The sequence below is a fragment of the Ciconia boyciana genome, chromosome 1 (genome assembly GCF_034638445.1).
Source record: "Ciconia boyciana chromosome 1, ASM3463844v1, whole genome shotgun sequence".
Lineage (NCBI taxonomy): Eukaryota > Metazoa > Chordata > Aves > Ciconiiformes > Ciconiidae > Ciconia > Ciconia boyciana.
Window position 1 is genome coordinate 7,573,994 of NC_132934.1, and position 18,038 is coordinate 7,592,031.

The 18,038-nt window shown below is 38.5% G+C and overlaps 1 protein-coding gene across 2 annotated transcripts in view; it reads left to right on the plus strand.

Annotated features, from left to right (window-relative positions):
• The window catches only part of CDC123 (cell division cycle 123), a 34,930-nt gene extending 17,431 nt beyond the window's left edge, over positions 1–17,499 (plus strand). The window contains exons 8-13 of one of the 2 annotated variants that reach the window (XM_072857844.1): positions 1,659–1,734; positions 4,744–4,866; positions 8,609–8,637; positions 14,030–14,158; positions 15,987–16,124; positions 16,941–17,499. In XM_072857844.1, the coding sequence (XP_072713945.1) occupies positions 1,659–1,734; positions 4,744–4,866; positions 8,609–8,637; positions 14,030–14,158; positions 15,987–16,124; positions 16,941–16,967 (522 nt within the window). In that variant the 3' untranslated portion in view covers positions 16,968–17,499. The remainder of the gene's footprint in view (positions 1–1,658; positions 1,735–4,743; positions 4,867–8,608; positions 8,638–14,029; positions 14,159–15,986; positions 16,125–16,940) is intronic. The other variant, XM_072857851.1, reaches the window with a different exon arrangement.
• The last annotated feature ends 539 nt before the right edge of the window (positions 17,500–18,038 follow it).

Sequence of the window (18,038 nt, forward strand, 5' to 3'; positions counted from 1 at the left end):
GATTTCTAGGTAATTTAAATGAATTGCTCACAGGGAGGCTGCCATTTTTGCTTACATATGTGCCCATAAATTTTTGTTTAATTGTGTTGCTTGGGCAGTGTGGGGAAGCCTGGTTAAGCGGTACAGGTCATAAGGAGTTCATTTAATTACAGATCAGAGATAAGCCAAAGTTCAGACTTTTGAAGCTTCCTTGCAGTTTCCTCTCATGTCTGTCAGGTTTTGCCAGGAAGGACAAGTTCAATAGCTGAAAGTTATATATTCTTGATATATGCTGCTTGTGAATATCACAACTGAGGTTACTAAGAGAGAAGCTAGCTGTAGTGGCTGGGGACATCCTGAACTGAAGTGGTCTATCATATCTTGTTTCATATGCTCGTTACCAGATTAAAATGTTAAGCTAGCAACGTAGATACTAACAATGCTTTAAACGGTTCATGTGGTGCTGTCGCTTTTATGATGGCATCTAGTCATGTCTCTGATAACAATTTTTATGTAAATATAGCATTTGTCATCATCCTGTGGGCTTAAAGGGCTTTAGAAAAGTGAATGAACCCTGTTTTTTGGTTTTGTTTGGGGTTTTTTTTTTTAAAGCGCCATCTTAATGTGCTTTAAAAACACGGGACATCTGAAAGTTGAAACAGAGTTTCATGTTTACACTGTAGTTAGGAGTGTCACCTTTGATTACTTGAGGTTTTTCTGCTGCAGTTTATAGGTGTTGGGAGTTTCCAGTACCCATCAGCAGTAAGTGAGGCCCTCAAAATAATGGATCCATCAGTATACTTCAGCTTAAGAAATGCAGAAACTTGAGAAAGTGCCACAGATATGCTTTAATTACCAGCCAGTCTGTCCTGTTGACTATAATAGTTTGGTTACTATTTCTATCCCATGTCCTTATTTTAACTGGTTTGCGCCTTGAAAGGCGTCACAGAATTATGCTTGGGTATATATCAGAATAGAGGTTGATTTGGTTAAATTTAATTCTGCTCATCAGCTCTTCTGACTAGGGAGCAACTTTCTGCCAATTCCGTGACAGATTTGTTGTGTTGTACAGCAGGATTTTTTTGGTTTCCATGCTTTATCATTAATGTAACTTTGAAGTTGTTTCATAAATAATTTCACAGTTATAAATGCTGTAGCAAGTGGAAGAACATAAGATAATTGAAGTGGGAAGGGGCCTCAGGAGGTCTCTAGTCCATTCTCATGCTCAAAGCCAGGTAAGCGATGACATCAAATTGAGTTGCTTGTCATTTTATCAAATCTGGTCTGAAAACCTCAGTGGATGGAGGCTGCGCAACCTCTGTGAGGGAGCTGTTCCAATGCTTGACAGTCCTCATGGTGAAAAAGTTTCTTCTTACGTCCAGTGTGAACCTTTCTACTTTAAACTAGTTTGGACTAGATGGTCTTTAAAGGTGCCTTCGAACCAAAAGCATTCTGTGATTCTATGAAGTTAATATTAAGTCTAATTGCTTTGAAGTATTTGCTAAGATAATTGCGTGAACTGCAGGTTAAGATTGTTTTGTTTTCTTCTATCAGGAATAACTTCAGAGGTCATCTTACCATTACAGCAAAACTGTAGATCTAGAAGGTATACCCGTTGACAAAAAGTTACCTGTTACCTTTCTGAAACAATACTTTACCATTTGTTTTTACCTCTATAGCTTGTTCTTCGCAAATGGTGTGAACTAATCCCTGGTGCAGAATTCAGATGCTTTGTCAAGGAAAACAAGCTTATAGGTAAGGATTTTCGTAACTATAGAATTATTAGGTGAAGTTCTGAGGAGTTTCTCTGATTCCTCGAATCAGCACTAAATATGAAGACAGTTCTTTCTTAACACACCTCATTTCTGGAATTAATGTTTTATTCTTCTTTCTGTAATTTAAATGTGGCATGCCACGTTTCTCTTTCCCCTGTATTTGAAAGCCTGATGACATAGCATGCATACAGTGGGAATATTCTTAATTCTAATTGCTAATTCAGAAACTTCACCCAAAGGTTGTTTTGTAAGTGATTTGTTTTATATTCAGGAGTGAATTGCACCATCTCCAACTTGCAGAATGAATACAGAGGCAGTTGGGTATTATGCTGGTAAAACGTGACCACATGTGGATATTATATGCAGAAAGTTGGGGAGGTCAGAACACGTCCACAGGTGTACGAGGTGTCTGGGTTCGTATTATATTCAGTGTAGCTGAGTCAGAAAACCTGTTGATCTGTTACTCTGGTTCAAAATCCTAAATGTAAAATGTTTCAAGTGGCACTGAACATCTAGGATATGCACAGCATGCAAAGAGCTAGTGGGTGCATCGGGAGACCTGTGACAGCTGGAGGACAGGCAGGTTGTGCTACAGCATGTATTTTGGGCAGCTCTAGGGTAAATTTAGCTGAATTATACTCCTCTGGATGTATTGACTATTCTCTGCTGACTATAACAGGAGCTCAGACATCTAGTGCACATACAAGTGCTTGAATTGAGGGGTTTAATTTCAGGCTAAATACTATTTTGGAGTTGGAGTTTGTTTTTGGTGTGGTCTACCATGGAATCTTTAAAGATGAACAGAAAAGTAAATAGCATAGGACTGGTACACATTTGTCCTTAACAAGATTGAATCATTCTGCCTAAACTCTTCTAACAAGGAAATGTTATAGCAGTAATGTAGCAAAGCTCTAATACAGACTTTATAGGAAGGAAGGTGATTATTTTTTTTTGCTTTAAAATAAAACCAAGTTTGCTCATTTTGTCTGTCTCATACCTACATATTCACAAGCACCAAGATGCATGTATACAAGTGGTCTGTCCAGGATTCCTTGTGATGATATGGAAGGGGAAGGATATTACCTATCTAGTCCTCATTGTTTCTCCTGGCTTCTTCTCGGCATGGTGACTATGTGCTTGTTTTGGATGTGCCTTTTTGTACCTGTTAGGAGCTGTCAGCAATCTGTCACTCCATCCTGTCCCACCTCTGTGAATCATTAGGAATGTACTTCCTGTTCTTTGTTTCCTGATCTGGGTGTCCTATGGAGCTGCATATAGATGTTTTGGGATGTGTTAATCTAAGTGTTGTCACACACTCTCATAGCCCTTTTATTTGGCTGTTCCTTCTGGTGCTTCTACGCTCATCTTCCCATTCTCTCTCCATTCATGCCAGTTGCAGGGTTTATTACAGTCCTCTGTAACAGAGTTTATCTTGCTAATAGCAGAGATTCCCCATTAAGCCGGTATTGCTTAATGGCTACTGACCTAGCTTTCTGAAGGGCGAAGAGCTGAATCCTGTCCTGTTACGTGCTGCTGGAACACCACAACTGCCAGAGATATGCATCACTGTAATAACTTCTAAAACATTTGGATGTAGATTTATTGTAGAATATATATATATAGAGAGAGTGATATTTACTTTCAAATAGCTCAAAGCATTTGTACGCTGGCTAATTAAATGCTCTGTATGTTTCATTACTAGGTTTTGAAACCTAGTGGATCTACCAGTGTGGGTTTTTTTTTTTAGCTAGCACTCCAGCTGCATTTCTGAAGACAGTTCCAAGATTTTTCACAATATGTTCCCATGCTCTTAAAATTAATAAGCCTGTCAGTCAAGCTAAGGAGTGATATTGCACAGTGTAGTGAATGATTTTCCAGTTACATCCCCTGAGATGCCACCATCTCTTTGGTTTTTGTCTTTAGACCCAAGTTAAGCTTTGCAGTGGTATTAATAATTCAAAGTTCCACTGACATCATAAACTTTATATGAACTTTTTTAAAGAGCGCATCTTTGAAAGTAGTCAGCAGTGTCTTACAGTAAAACTTAATCTCTGTGTTTTGCATATGGTTAAAACAGCAAACTGCCATCATTGATACATCTTTCTTGGGGGATTCTGGCTTTTTCTTCGCCTAGATAGCATGAGTTACTCATTCTGCACTGATGGGGCAGGTCTTGATTTGACATTTGTCCAGCAGGGTATTGCAGTGGCTTATGTTGACGTATCCTGTATGAGAACTTCTGTCACTTATGATGCATGCAAGTGTATAATTCTGTTGATGTCAACTTAAACTATTGTCTTGTAGACAAACAAATGTCTGAAATTAAGAGCTTGTGATGTGGCTGGAATAGTTTATCTAATATCAGATATGCAAGACGGCCCTCGAGGGGGGCAAATGGAAGAAATAAGGTACTAGACTGCATGCTATCTCATTGACTTTAGTATTTAAGGTTTCACCTGTAGTGCCTTATCGAACAGGTATGCTTTATTCCACGCTTAAAAAAATCAGTTAAATGAGAATCTTTATGGTATGCTAGGTTCTATCATCTTTGCTAATGCGCAAGCCTGGCCTCTACCCCTTTCATTTCATGGTTCCAAATTCTGGTCCCTACATCTGATGTGCAGAACAGAAAAGGTTTTTGACCAGAGTAACCAGGGGGAATAAAACTGAAAGGAAAAGACAGGAACTGGAAACTTAAATGCAGGCAAAGGTTCCTCCTGAAATTCACTTTAAAATAGTCAAAGAGTGTACATATAAAATTAGGTTCACAAAATGTAGGGCAGAACTGGTCAAGGAAAAAATTCCTAATGGAAGTGCTTTAAGTATTGGAGAATAAAGCCAAACAGTAAGTAATTCTTAATGATTGAAACTTGGGAGAACCCCATCTTCTGAAATATAGATGACGTGCATGTCTCCGATAACTGCATTTTGTCTGGTTGGTTTTTTTGCATGCCTAAAGCTCTTTATAACCAACTAAAATTATTGACAGGTATATCACAGAGGGACTACACTCAATATTATGATCATATCTCTAAGCAACACGAGGAGATCTGTAGATCAATACAGGAGTTTTTCAAGAAACACATACAGTATAAATTCCTGGATGAAGACTGTAAGTATCTTAAGGCTTCAGTTAGCAAGGGGAGCATGGGGGAGGGAAGGAGGATGTTTATGAAGTTTTTTCAATGCTTATTGCACACCGAGTGACAGAGACTTAAAAACAGGAATGAAGGGTCTACCTCTTTGAAGTTCTTTTGCAGGGTACTGGGAGGTTTGAAATTGAAAGGGCTTGCAGCGCAAACTCCATAGAAGTGAGACCTGTCCTCCTGCCCCCTTGCTGTTGCTGAGCCAGGCTCATTTCCTCCACAGTGCGCCAAGTTGCAGTGTGCTAAATTCCAGTTTACTGCTGGAGATCAGTGAAAAAATGGGTACTTCTCAATGAATAATGGCATGCCCGATATTTTAAGTCTGTGGATATGCATCTCTCTCTTCATAGCTATTGCTTTCACAGGGCTTGGTTCTTTTTAACTTGGGAGAGTCTTGTAGCTCTTGTGGCTAGAGCATGTAGAGTAATGTAGTTTTTGAATTACTATACAATTGGGAACAAAAAAACCCTGAAGGAATAGGCTGGAGCTCTTCAGGAAAACATGACGAATGAGTGAAATATCCCTTCAGAAGGCATAATGACTTTTTTTTTTTTGGAGGCTTCGTCCCCTTATACTTGTTTTTAATTAAGAAAAATTCTAAACATGGGAAGTGAGGTAGGAAATGCTTAACAAAAGGCATTCAGTAGTAAGAAGAATACTTGTTTATAAAGGTGTTTTCAGATGTTTGCTGCTAAATTATTGACGTATTCCTTGAAGAAAGGATTTGTAAGTTTCTTTTCAAGAAGTTATAATCATTTCTCCTAGAATATTGATGCACAGCAGTTTAGCTGCTGGAACTTTTGAATAAAGGCCACGGTATTTGATACACCTAAGCACCCCAGGTAAATTGTCTTGTTCTTTCAATGTGGAGTCCTTTGCAAATCTTATTGGAAATAGTTTCCTGACATGGTTTAGTGAGAATTGAATAGTGTTGCGTTGTGATTGGTGATCAGGAGTGGTGAAAAATATGATGAAGAAATTTTACATTGGGTCTGGCGTGGGCTAAACCTTAGTTTAGTACAATACATAAACATAAGAATTCTCTGGCAGATGTATTGTCTTCTATAAAGCTTTGAATACTCAACATTTAGGTGAGTTTTGAACTTGGTGAATTATTTTGCTGAGCCACCAGAGCAGTCAAATAGATCTGTCCTGTCTGACTTGCTGAAAAAGATACCTTCTAATGACAGTCTGTCTTATATTAAAATCCTTAATAATTTGGCTCTTGCAGGGTTCCTTTATTTCAGTCCAGAGAAGTTCTCAAGGACCACTCCTTGGAGAAGACTACTAGTCTGGAAATCAGTATACTAATTTAATAGGTCCATAGCCCTAATGTTTTGAAGTAAGATCAGTCATATAGATCTGACATTCTGATTACTGTCTTTTAATTTTCCTCTGTGCTCCAAAGTAATTTTAGCTGGTATGTAATCAACCAATAGATAAGAATTCAGGACACTATTTTTGGAAATTGATGCCTAGATTTAGGCTCTGAAACTGCTGTCTGGTGAACTGAAAGGTATGAAGTGTCATCTTATGTAAAGGACATAAAACTATGCCATCTGAGTTACCTTCTGGGAAAAGGAGGTTTCAGGGTGACCTTCTGGGATGAAGGTTTGTTAACCTTTTGTTCTTAGGCACTAAACGCTGGTGACTTGTCCTTCTGCAGAGAAATGCCATGCAGAAAATGTTTTCTGGATTGTTTTTGTTTTTTTTTTGGTTTTTTTACCACTCTTCATTCATCCCCCAGCTTATGCCTTGATCCACTGTCTGGTAGCACATGTGTTGTTAACAATAAAAATCTGCATTTACTTGTTTGTTTGCTTTTAAAAGGAAAGGTATTATAGCTTTTTTCCCTGACTTCTTGTTTCGTTGGGGATTTTGATGCTGTTTGCTCTGCTTTTTCCAGTTGGTCTGGTAGCATCTCCAGATGGAAGAGTTGAGTCAGAGCAGCTGAAGCACTGCAGAGTCAGAGCAGTAGGATAACAGATGGGTGGATGCTTTATAAATAGTTCTAAATGATGTTAGAACCTTCTAAATACCTTTCATAAGAGCCCAGTAAGAACAGTGTTCTGGAGGTATTGATACTTACTGTAGAGTTGAGCCTTGGCTTACCCTCCATTTTGAGCAATTGCTGAAGTTTTACTACAGTCTTGCTGGCACATGACACTCCTGCTCTGAGGTGGTCCCTAAGAAGAGGGAACAGTTCAGGTTTTCTTCTCCGTTCACTGTTTGTGAGTGTCCTGAACTAGTCACCAATGTGCAGTCAGTCTTAATGGGGATGTAAATTCCACTAAATGCCGTTAGCCTCAATGATTGCCATAGGCTTGCTTTAAGCTGACAGGTGTCATTTTATAATAAAGCTCAGCTGCAAGTTTTCCATTAATGAAATATGACTAATGAGAGTACACGGTACAGGCAACAAGTTCAGTTGAACAGCTGGAGAAGAAACTTAGGTTTGCTTTGCTCCTCTTCACATTGATGACTGAGCCACCGAGGGCTTGTCTTCTCAAGAAAATCATAGCACTTAATTCTGGAGTGACATTTTAAATTGACGTAACTGAGCTTGTGCAAAAAGCTGTGTGGATTTTTAGCCTATATGGTTAAAAACAGTTACGTGACCGGCTTTGGTGCTGTTGAATTGTGGTTTGCCTTTAGCCCAGCCAGCTTTGCGTGAAATGTTGGATTAAGCTGCTGAGTAGCTTTACATGCATGAATGTGATCAATCAACATCCCTGTTACTGATGGGCAGCTTCCTGAGTAATCGCTGAGGCTCAAGTGTTTTTCAGTCATATCCTGAGTTTAGTTTATCCCACATGTATTGGGAAATCTTTTAGCTGAAGTATTCCCTTCCTTATTAGTGAAGGAAGTGACAATACAGCATTTGTCAGAGGTTTTTTTTAAATCTGGCTTTTCTTTTTCTTTCTCTCTGCTAAACAGGTACAACTTCTGCATGTAGTCATGCTTGAATGCTTATCTGTCGATTTCCCTAGCTGAATAGAAAGACAAAGATTTGTTTAACCGTACAGAACAGAAGCTAATAGAAAGATGCGTGTATGAGGATTCACGCTTAATTAAGTCAAGGGGAGGGACAACAGTGGAGCTACGCAAGGCAGCTTTGCATCAACCACCGAGTAGCAACGGGTCTGTTTGAAAGAGTTGTTGATAATTGTAGGTGTGCTGTCTCTGCTCCGGGTTACATTAAACGTAGCCATTTCACTGCTACCTCCTCCTCAGCATGCCCACTGACCTCTTTGTTCCTACAACCTGTTAGTCTTGTTATCTGCTGAAGTCCTAATCTCCTTCAAGCAGGAACTTTCTCATATCAAATGTTTGTGCAATGTCTAGCACAGTGGAGTCTTGATCCTTCCTTGAAATTTCTCCATTCTGCTGTAAACCGAACAGCAGTAATGTCGAAGATAAGCTTCTCTCTGTGCTAAGAGTTTATCAAATGTTCTTTATTGGGGGGAAAAATTAACGGAAGAAACCAGCGTTAAATGGAAAAAACGGGCAGCTGATCTCTCAGTGCATTAACGATAGCTCTTGAAATGTTTCAACTCCCTCTTGGAAATGAACCTTTTTTTGGCTTGCAGTTCTTTAGACATATTGACTTTGCAGATTGTGCTGTGTACACAAGTATCTATTCAGATTAAGACATCTTCTGTGAAATTGTATATCTTTCAAAATTAACTTTTTTTTTTTCCTTTTCAGTTGTTTTTGATGTGTACAGAGACAGCAGGGTAAGTGAACAACAGGTTGTATATAACTGTTTATTCTGTGGAAACTCTTCCTGAAATGCTACAGAGATGAAGCAAATAATAGCTTCATCTTCCTAGAAGGGGTCCTGGCAAAACAACAACAAAAAAAACAAACAAAAAAACCCCAACTACTTGATGTTATCATTCTGTTCCCCAGGTCTTTTTCTGTGTTAGACTCTGTCCACAGTAGGAGAATAATAGGATTAGGGGTGTAAATATGTCTGCATCAGTGATGTAATTATTTAGTAAATACCTTCCAGAGAAGTAGTCTGTCTTAAAGCGCATAACTTTGGCTTCAGCTGCAATTCTGTCAGTTCTGTGAGTCTACTGAAAGCAATTTAGTTTTCTTTTAAGATGGGTACTTAATCAATATCATGCAACATTACTAAATTGTTTTAGTGAAAAACAATTTAGCAAATTGTTTTACCTGTTGCTAAGGTTCCCTCTGCATAGTGCTTACTCTGGGTGCTTCTGACAGAAACGTAACTGAACATTCAGCCAGAATGGCTGTGATCTTTCAAAAAATAAGGTGGGGGTCATATTTTGCTCACTAAAAAAAATTTGAGGGATTCTTACCAAAAAATCATTCCTTGGGCTTCCCCCCCACTGTGGTGTTTTTCCCTATAGCATCTGAACTCATCAAAACTAATCATTAATATTTATTCAGATTATCCATGTGAGGTTGGAAAATGATAACTTGTACTTCATATAGGGAAGTCTAGGGTACAAAGGGATAGTTGTCAAAAGAGTATATGAATGTGGCCTGCCCAGTGTGTGACAGATGGAAGCTAATTTTTTCTTTTCAAATTGCTCCAGCTGTGGTTCTGAGTGCTCGGCAGATCAGAACCCTGAACATCCAGGTAGTGATGGAGTGGGGAGAAATGTCCCATCTGAACTTCAGGTGCCAATATCAGAGTTAGTCACCTTATTTCTCTCCATTAACACTAGGAGAGGTCAGGTCAGATGAATTGTGCTTGAAAGGCACACGTGTTGTTTTAAAAGCAACCACAACCCAAAATGCATTATGTAGCCTTAAATCTCAAAACCTGATTTTGGGAGTCCCATGAGTGCATGAGAAGTATGTCTTCGTTATAGCTTAAATTTTTTCCAAATCCTAAACCAGAAATGCAAAAAAAAAAAAAGGGGTATATACATTTATGAGTCTCACTCTTTGACTTGTTTACAGTTATGGGATTGGAGAAGGTCTGTATTTGAGTTGAGTTGGGAGTATTGGTAGTAAGTCCTGATTCTGAGTTTGAATGTTGCTGAAGTATTTTGTAATTGTGTAATAGTAAATCATGCCATAGTTTGCAAGAGAGAAACTAAACGGGAATGTGTGTCATGTGGAAAACAACTATGGTACTGTTACTCAGCACAACTTTTTAACATAAGTACCTAAAATCGGGCTGTGGGCTAAAACCAGCCATGCTGAATGGTAATGAAAATGACCTGCCCAGGCTCAGATTGTCAGACTTGAGGATGCTGTCAAGCAAAATGAGGAGCAATACTTCAGCACTGAACCAGGGTCTGCTGTTGGGTACTCTGCCTCACAGCTGAGGCATGAAGACAGATTATTTAAGTAAAAGGTTTCAGCCTGTGTGATCTCAAATGAGCAGTGCTTCTTCATCTGTCAAGATAAAATATATCTGTTTGTAGATATCTCTTGGTGCCTTCTACCCTCAGGTCTTGTAAACTGCCAGATAGCCCTTTGTGTGTCAGATCCTCCTCCTTTCACACATACTTTTGTGGTTTGCAACTGTATTATTCATTGCTCCCTTTGTATGTGAGTTATAGGCAGCAAAAGAATATTGTGTTACTGAGTGTGATTAATTTCCAGAGCCCGTGCTCCTCATCAGGCTGGTTGCACGGCAACCTCACCTACAGAATGAGAGAAATGTCCAGTGTCTGCTTATTTTAAATTCTTTTAACTCTAAATATTCAGCTTGGAGAAGCTTGTTCTTTGATATGGTTGTGAATGAGAGCAACCCCCTCCCCGTGCTTGCTTTAGTTACTTGAGAGACTGTAGGGAGTAGGCTGCCACAGGTCCTACTCCTTGAGTTGGAGGGTGGCATAGAAGCAGTGGTGGCCTGCTTAAGAACAAGCTTTTTTATGCGTCTTCCTTTCCTGTTATGCTCTCTTCACCGAGCTCATCTGAGCTAGTGCCTGGCTTTGCAGACAGGTCATCTTTTAAGGAAGAAATGCTGCCATACAGTCTTCCAAGCTGGATGATCTGGAGACTTAGTCCTGAAGAGATTATGTTGCAGGACTGATAGCCTGTTTTCATTTGGATCCACTTTTTTTTTTTTCTTTTCTGCTAGCAGCTCACAACAGTTGTGCAACAGCTGACAAGCCTGAGAATCAGCTCTGCTGTTGCTCTTTGCATATCTCGCAGGTGTTAACAACTTGTAACCATGTTCAAGACAAGTCACTGTGGTAAGACAAAGAAATGCAGTGAGTGGCTCCAGACCACTTCTAGCATACAGCTGCTCTTGTTAACTGGCAAACTAGTGCTTGTGTCTCTGCCTTGTGAGCATTGTCACTGTGCATGAAAGTGCAGCTGGAGTTAGGGAGATGTAACAGTTCAGTTTGCATTTTATCTATCTTTTAACTTCCTTTAAACAGTCTTTGTCATAAGCACTTCCTTTCAGCAGCATGTTGCTTAATGCTTTAGTAAAACAGAGCATGAAGCTGACATGATATGGTAAATCTATTGGTTCCTGTTTTAGGATGAGAAAAAAGTCTTATGTAATACAGGACGGGTTGTTTTTTTTTTCCCCCCTCTAGATATGCTCAACTTCGTTTTCCTGGCTTGTGCATTTCTGTGCTCTCATATGACAAAGATTACTAATACCAGAAGATGGCAGATAAATAGCTTTACCTACTGCTCTTTAGATACACAATGCAAGTCATCTGAAATTACATTTAAATCATGACATTGCATGTAAGACTTGAAAGAGCATTTAATCTTAAGAAAAAACAGTTTGGTTACCGACTCAGAGTTATATACACTCCCTTTAATGAGCCCTGAAAAGGTATATTTAGTTTGTTTTACCACTTCTCATCAATTTGCAGCTACCAAAGCTCAAGGCAGATTTAAGACCATCTCAAGGAAACAGTTGGTGTTGTAGATGTGGTACTGCTGTCTGCAGGGAGGGAGAAATACTGCTGGGTGCTCACAAAAAAGAGGTGTTGCTTTCAGTAGTCTCAAAACTCAATTTTCAGTTTTTTTCCAGGGTACGTTTCTTCTCTAGAGAAATGATCTTGAGTTCCTATGAAAAAGCTGAGTTTCATGTATTTGGGGTGAGGAGGAGTCGCTGTGAAAGCCTTTCATAGGGAAGTCCTTTATTAAGTATAAACATTTCTGATGCAAGGAAAGATCCTCTGAACTGCTGAACGAACTTTGCAAGCCATTGCTTCTGTCTGTGATTAAATTGGTTCATTAGCTTGTTTTTCTAGTGTGATAGAATGAATCTAAAATTACAGATTCCTCCTCCTGCTGCCTTGGAGCTAACAAGATGTCCCCATTAGCAAAAGTAAAAACATCAGTTATAATGAGAATTTGTGACTGCCTTTTGAAGAGGAACAGAGATGGAAAATGATAGCAGAGCTTGCTCCTGTTTGCTCTTTGCACCAATGGTGTCAGTATTAGTGCAGAGGTGTTGCAACTTAGCCATGCAGATCTGTGCTGCTTCACCCTTCCAGAACAAGTAAGAAACCACTCAGGTCTGTGTCCCCACAATTCGCAGTTTCTTTTGTAGCCATCTGGTTTTAGTACTGCTGTTGTGGTGCATTGGCTTCTTAAAATTTCCTCTGGGAGAGCTGTACCCCATGGATCTGCCCTAAGAGAGAGCACCCTGTGAAAGCTTACGTGCAACCACACGTTCACTGGTCGGGGTGCTGGCTCAGTTCCAGTTTACAAGTAATATAATTGGTTTCATCTGTGCTGGGACTTCCCCCACCTGGATGAGTAACTCTCTGTGGATGATAACAGACCAGCCAGAGCATTTCTGTTCTCTATTGTATGGGTTTCCATGCGTTTCCTATTCTATAGTGCGTTAATGCCTGTGGGGGTGGCTTAGGCAGTGTGGGTGGGAGAGGAAGTCTCCAGAGTAACCCTCCATGTTACTCTGACTGAAGGCTTCAAAAGCATCTTTATAAGTTAGAAACCAGATGGCTGTAGTGTAAATCATTGAAGATATTTGCTGTTTGTATCAAGATAGGAAGGATCATTTAAAGAAAGAATATCCTTCAGGAATGAGGGAAAGAAAGAGAAAGCAAAATAAGTGTTTAGTAGCTATACAGCCTTCAGGTTTGGCTTCCAATTCCAGTTGATCTTTATCAAACACAATAAAACCCTTCAGTCCTGCTTCCGTTACAGCAACCTTTTTCTTTCCATATTTGATAGATCTGACTTCTTCCAGATGTAATACTTGTTTTGCAAATTCTTACTACCAGTTGTATTCCTATTTCATTATAATTTATTATAATGTTTTGTTTTATTAGAATAGATAACACTTTCTTGGGTAAGAAAAGAGGGCCCTGTGCTAGGGGTTGTATCTTGAGATGGCTCAAGGAACACAAACTGTTTCTTGCTCCTCTGCAGACATCTCTGTTACCTTTAAGTCATGTTAGTCTCTCTGCTTTCATTTTTCACTTGTAAAACAGGCATGCTGTTGTGCATAATACCAGAACTGCTTGGAACACAAATATATTAAAGATGAGGCAGGAGAAACTAGCCTGGACTATGAGTAATGGTTATATTAAAAATGCCTTTAAGTTATTCTTTATTTATCTATATCTGTGCAGCACCTTTCAGCTTTCATGATCTCCACTAGCATTTTGCAGACCCTGCTCTGTGTTTTTAGAGTCCCTTCTGAGACCAAGAGCAGCAATTCTTGTAGACTGCTGAATGTACAGCAGTGCTGAGGTGGCTTTTGATGGAAAGCAAAATCCCTGTTTGGGTGGGTTTTTTTGTTTGATGGGGTTTTTGTTTGTTTTTTCCTTCCCCCCCCCCATTCCATGTTCATGCTGTCTGGGAATCTTGGAGGACCATGGGGATTAGACAGAACTTCTGTAGTCTCATCTGAAAGCACCTTGCATAGAACTGAATTCAGTTTGTTTGAGCTCTGTCTGATCTTCTGTTTAAAAAAAAAAAAAAAAGTCATAGCTTGCTGTGTTTTAAAACTGTGTCTAATGTAAAGGATGTTAGAATATTTTAAGTGCTGAAAACCAGGTGATTTCAATTTTGACTTTTTTTTATCTAAAGACCAAGCATACTACAGTAATATAAGTATATGTGTATTCTGATTTTTTTCCTTTTTTTTTTTGTTTTAATTCTGTGGCTTGTTTTAATTCTTCTGTTGTTCCATTGCAGGGTAAGATTTGGTTAATAGATTTTAACCCATTTGGTGAAGTAACAGACTCCCTGCTGTTTACATGGGAAGAACTGACCTCTGGGAAAAACTTGAAAGGAGACCAGGGTGAAGGGGAAGCAACAGAACAGGTACAGCCCTGCAGTGAGGGAGGCTGGCTAACAAATCCAACAGGCAGGGTTTTTTTCTTTCTTTGTTATAATCAAATTGTGATGCAAATCCCATTGAAGTAAATGGATGTCCTTCACTCGGGAAATGTAAACTCTTTGTGAGTAGAATCTACCTTATTAGACAGTAGTTAATCTCAACGAGTATCGCATGCTAGTTCTAGATGCCTGCAAGGAAATTTTTAGTTCAAACAGTACAAGCCCATATTGCAGCTTTGACCGTATTGCAAAGAAGATGCCCTGAAACCTGCTTTTATGCAGTTTTGATGTGCTTTTTTCAATTTCTCTTAAAATCTGTTACTTTTCTGTTTAATCACTTAAAGTTCTGCTTTGTTCCTGATATCTGTCATACAGTTTCCCAGAGCTCCAGATTTATGTTTGGGGTGGGGAGATAAAAAGAAGCTTAATTTCTGTCTCTTTCTCAGGGAATACCCTCAGGGAAGCCTTGTCCTCTGGTTGAACTCCCTGGACTTGCAGAGCAGGGCTTTTCTATCCCTCTTCCAAGCTGCATTGCCTCTCTAAAAAACAAATAACTTCCCGTTAATGCAGAGAGGGAGAAATAGTCTTAATTTATTTGTACTCCAGCTTTTTTCTCACTGCATGCTTGAGACCGAGTCCTCATATCTTAATGAGTCCTTGGATGGAAGATAATAAAGTAGCATGTTACTTGATCTTGGGAAACACTTCGTAGTTGTCTGAGGAGAGATGGCTAGTCAGGTAGCGCGGGGTTTTCTTTATTTTCTAGCTGTTAAACTGCGTTAGAGGTAACTGAAATGACATGCTTTATAGAGCTGATTTTAACATTTGAGCTTTGCTTTAGTTCTGTCACCATTTTCATAACACATTGAAAGGGAAATACACCACTCTGCAGGCTATCATTCATGCCATTTTCCTTTAGTCTCACCATGTGGCTATTGCTGTATGAAGACCCATTCAGTGAACCTCCCTGCCAAAAGCTGCGTCTCCTTTGTTAAAACACACTCCCAATTCTTGAGCTGTCCATGGGACACCTGAATTTTGTTTTGAGGATTTCTTTTTCTCAGTGCCAGACGCTTTACACAGTTTTCTCTGGTGTAAGCCTGGATGAAAAGTAGAATGACTTGTCTTCATGCTTCAGCTTACATCCCATCACAGAATCTGGTGTGAAGTTACTGAACTTCTGTCTTTAAAATGAAGCTGCTTATTGTCACACAGAGGGCAATTATGTTGCATGTCAATGTGTTGAACTGAAAATTATATCAAGTTCCCAAAACCTGTTGCTACAATTGAGCATTTAGAGATATTTTTGGATTTTTTATAGAGATATTTTTTCCTTCAGTAAGTAAATTGGCTGGAAAGCTTAGATCATAATTTCAGTAAGGTTATATTTGCAAACATGAGTTTAAACAAGGAACCTGTGAAGACAAGTTTAGGGATTCTGTCATAAAGATTTTCTTTATCCACATATTTATGTAGATACTATTGCCCAAAGTTCCTTATAGCTCCATTATTACAGCACTGTTATAAGTGCATGTATATTAAATGCATTAATAATTGATACATTGTAGAAGCTTTAAAGTGGGGGAATGAATGCCTTTATTTGACTGTTATTAACACTTTAACTTTTGCTCTTAAGTGGGCAGAGTTTTTAATAAGAAAACTACAACTTTTAGAAAGTGCAGGTTTAGTTGAATGAATGCCAAATAAACTCATCGGCAAAGTGACTCAGACAATCTCATGGAGGAGTTCAAGAAACATTACTAGCTTTATTCACATATACTGTTCTTGTCTTATCCAATATCCTTTTCCAAAGGACTATCCAGTTTTCCGCTGTACGAACAGTAAAGTTACTGTCCAGCCTAGTCCATACCTGAGTTACCGACTGCCGAAAGATTTTGTGGACCTTTCTACAGGAGAGGATGTTCACAAATTAATTGACTTTCTTAAACTGGTAAGAAGTAATGAAAAAAATTTCTGACATTCCATCTTTGTGAAATGGTAATATCGGAGTGCCTGGAATTGTGCTTTTGTAATTAACGTAGGTTACATAATTACAGGAAAAAGTAATGTGTGAAGCCATCATGCAATGTTGTTGGGTTGATTTTTTTGTTTTGTTTTGGGTTTTTTTAAGTGATGAAGAGCAAGCTTTCATACTGATCTAACTTCAGTTAAATTAACTTTTATCTTTATGGGAAGCAATGATTGCAGTTTGAATCTTACTGAAGCACCTAGCTGTTTTCTTTCTTATTTAAATGTAAATACAAATGTAGTATAAATGGAAATGTATTTTTTGAATGGCTGAAGCTAATGCTTTTAAGAATTTCTTTAGAAGTTAGAAGATAAGTATATTAGGGAAAAAACTTAAATGCTTGTTCCTTTTTCAATACAATATCGTTGTTCCTTTGAACAGTGACATGAAAACATGACATCTTTGTAAGCTAGGGAAGGGAGGGCAGGTTGCCTTCATCTTGACCACTGTCTTCTGCCACCATCATCACGTTTTCTGGTTCTCATATATTCTGTTGTGGTTAATGTATGGAGCAAATCTTGTTCTTTACTGGAATTGAATGTTTGGGATGGGGGAGAGGGCTGATATTGCTCTGTTCCATTTGCTGAAAACATTATCCCTTACCATTCAAAAAATGGCTTAGAAATGCAGTCATTGTCTAATATCCATGGTATCTGGAAACCCTTGTCATGATTTATTAGTGCTCTTACTTCAGATAACTGTGTCCTAACATTATGAACTCTCCTGTTCCGTTGACAGAAAAGAAATCAGCAAGATGATGACTGAGGTATCAAGAAGCATTACATTGAATTACAAGCAAGAAATGTGGCAAAAGCTATATTTAGTGTAACTATTAAGCTATTGAGTTAAAGAAAACCTGCTTTTTATAGTCAATGAAAGAACTGAAGAGCTGTTCATCCTGTGTGTCTGTTGGTTTATATGAAAGTGTAGAAAAGCTTTTTCAGGGAAACATGAAAGGTCAGGTTGAGTTCTCACTGGATTCCAGGTTGAATGCAATTATACCACGGTGCAAGCAAGCAACAATCTGTGTGCAACTGAACGACTGCTTTCCCATCTCATAATGTGAAGATTGATGCCATTGAAGTATGCCATCGGACTTTTCAGTGAGAAATATCACAACATTTAATGCTTGTGCAGTTAAAACATCAAGCATTCTCTGAATTTAGGCACAGTCTTGCTTAAAATATAGTCACAAGGAAAGAAAGGAATGTACTTTTTGTCTGTTGTAACCTTTTAAAATTGTATATTGACTTTGTTTCGGGAGTACTTATCCTTCCTTTATGTAAAAAAAGAAAAGTGGAGAAGGGATTTTTTTTTTTTTTAATGAGGGCTAATACTTCATTTCGGAGAACAGCTATAGCTATAGTAGACTAAGGTTTGAAAATTTTGCATTTCAGGAATTTGAAATTCTGAATGCATTTCAAGCAAAGTAATATTTTCACAGTATCTAAAGCCATGAAATTTGTTAAACTTCACCAAATTTCATTTTCCTAGTAAAGCTTTCTTGAAAATTATTTTTTAATGTGATTACACAGTAGACATCATCTGTGGCTTTAATATAAATAGTTTAAAATTACAGGTTGATGTTATGTTTTACAGGGACTCAGTCTTGTTTCTTTTGTATCACATCTCTGAATTTCTTCAGAAAATGATTACTCTTTCAGCTCTTAAAATTCTGTGTTCATTTGGTACTTCTTCATGTTTTTTGTATAAAAGGAAGCTTGGCTAAATTTGGGGAAACGGAATCTCTTGTTACTGATTGCTGTTATTTGGGAGGTGGGGGAGGACAGTTTCAGATGAAGAACCAACTAAGTTTTGGATATGTGTTTGCATGGC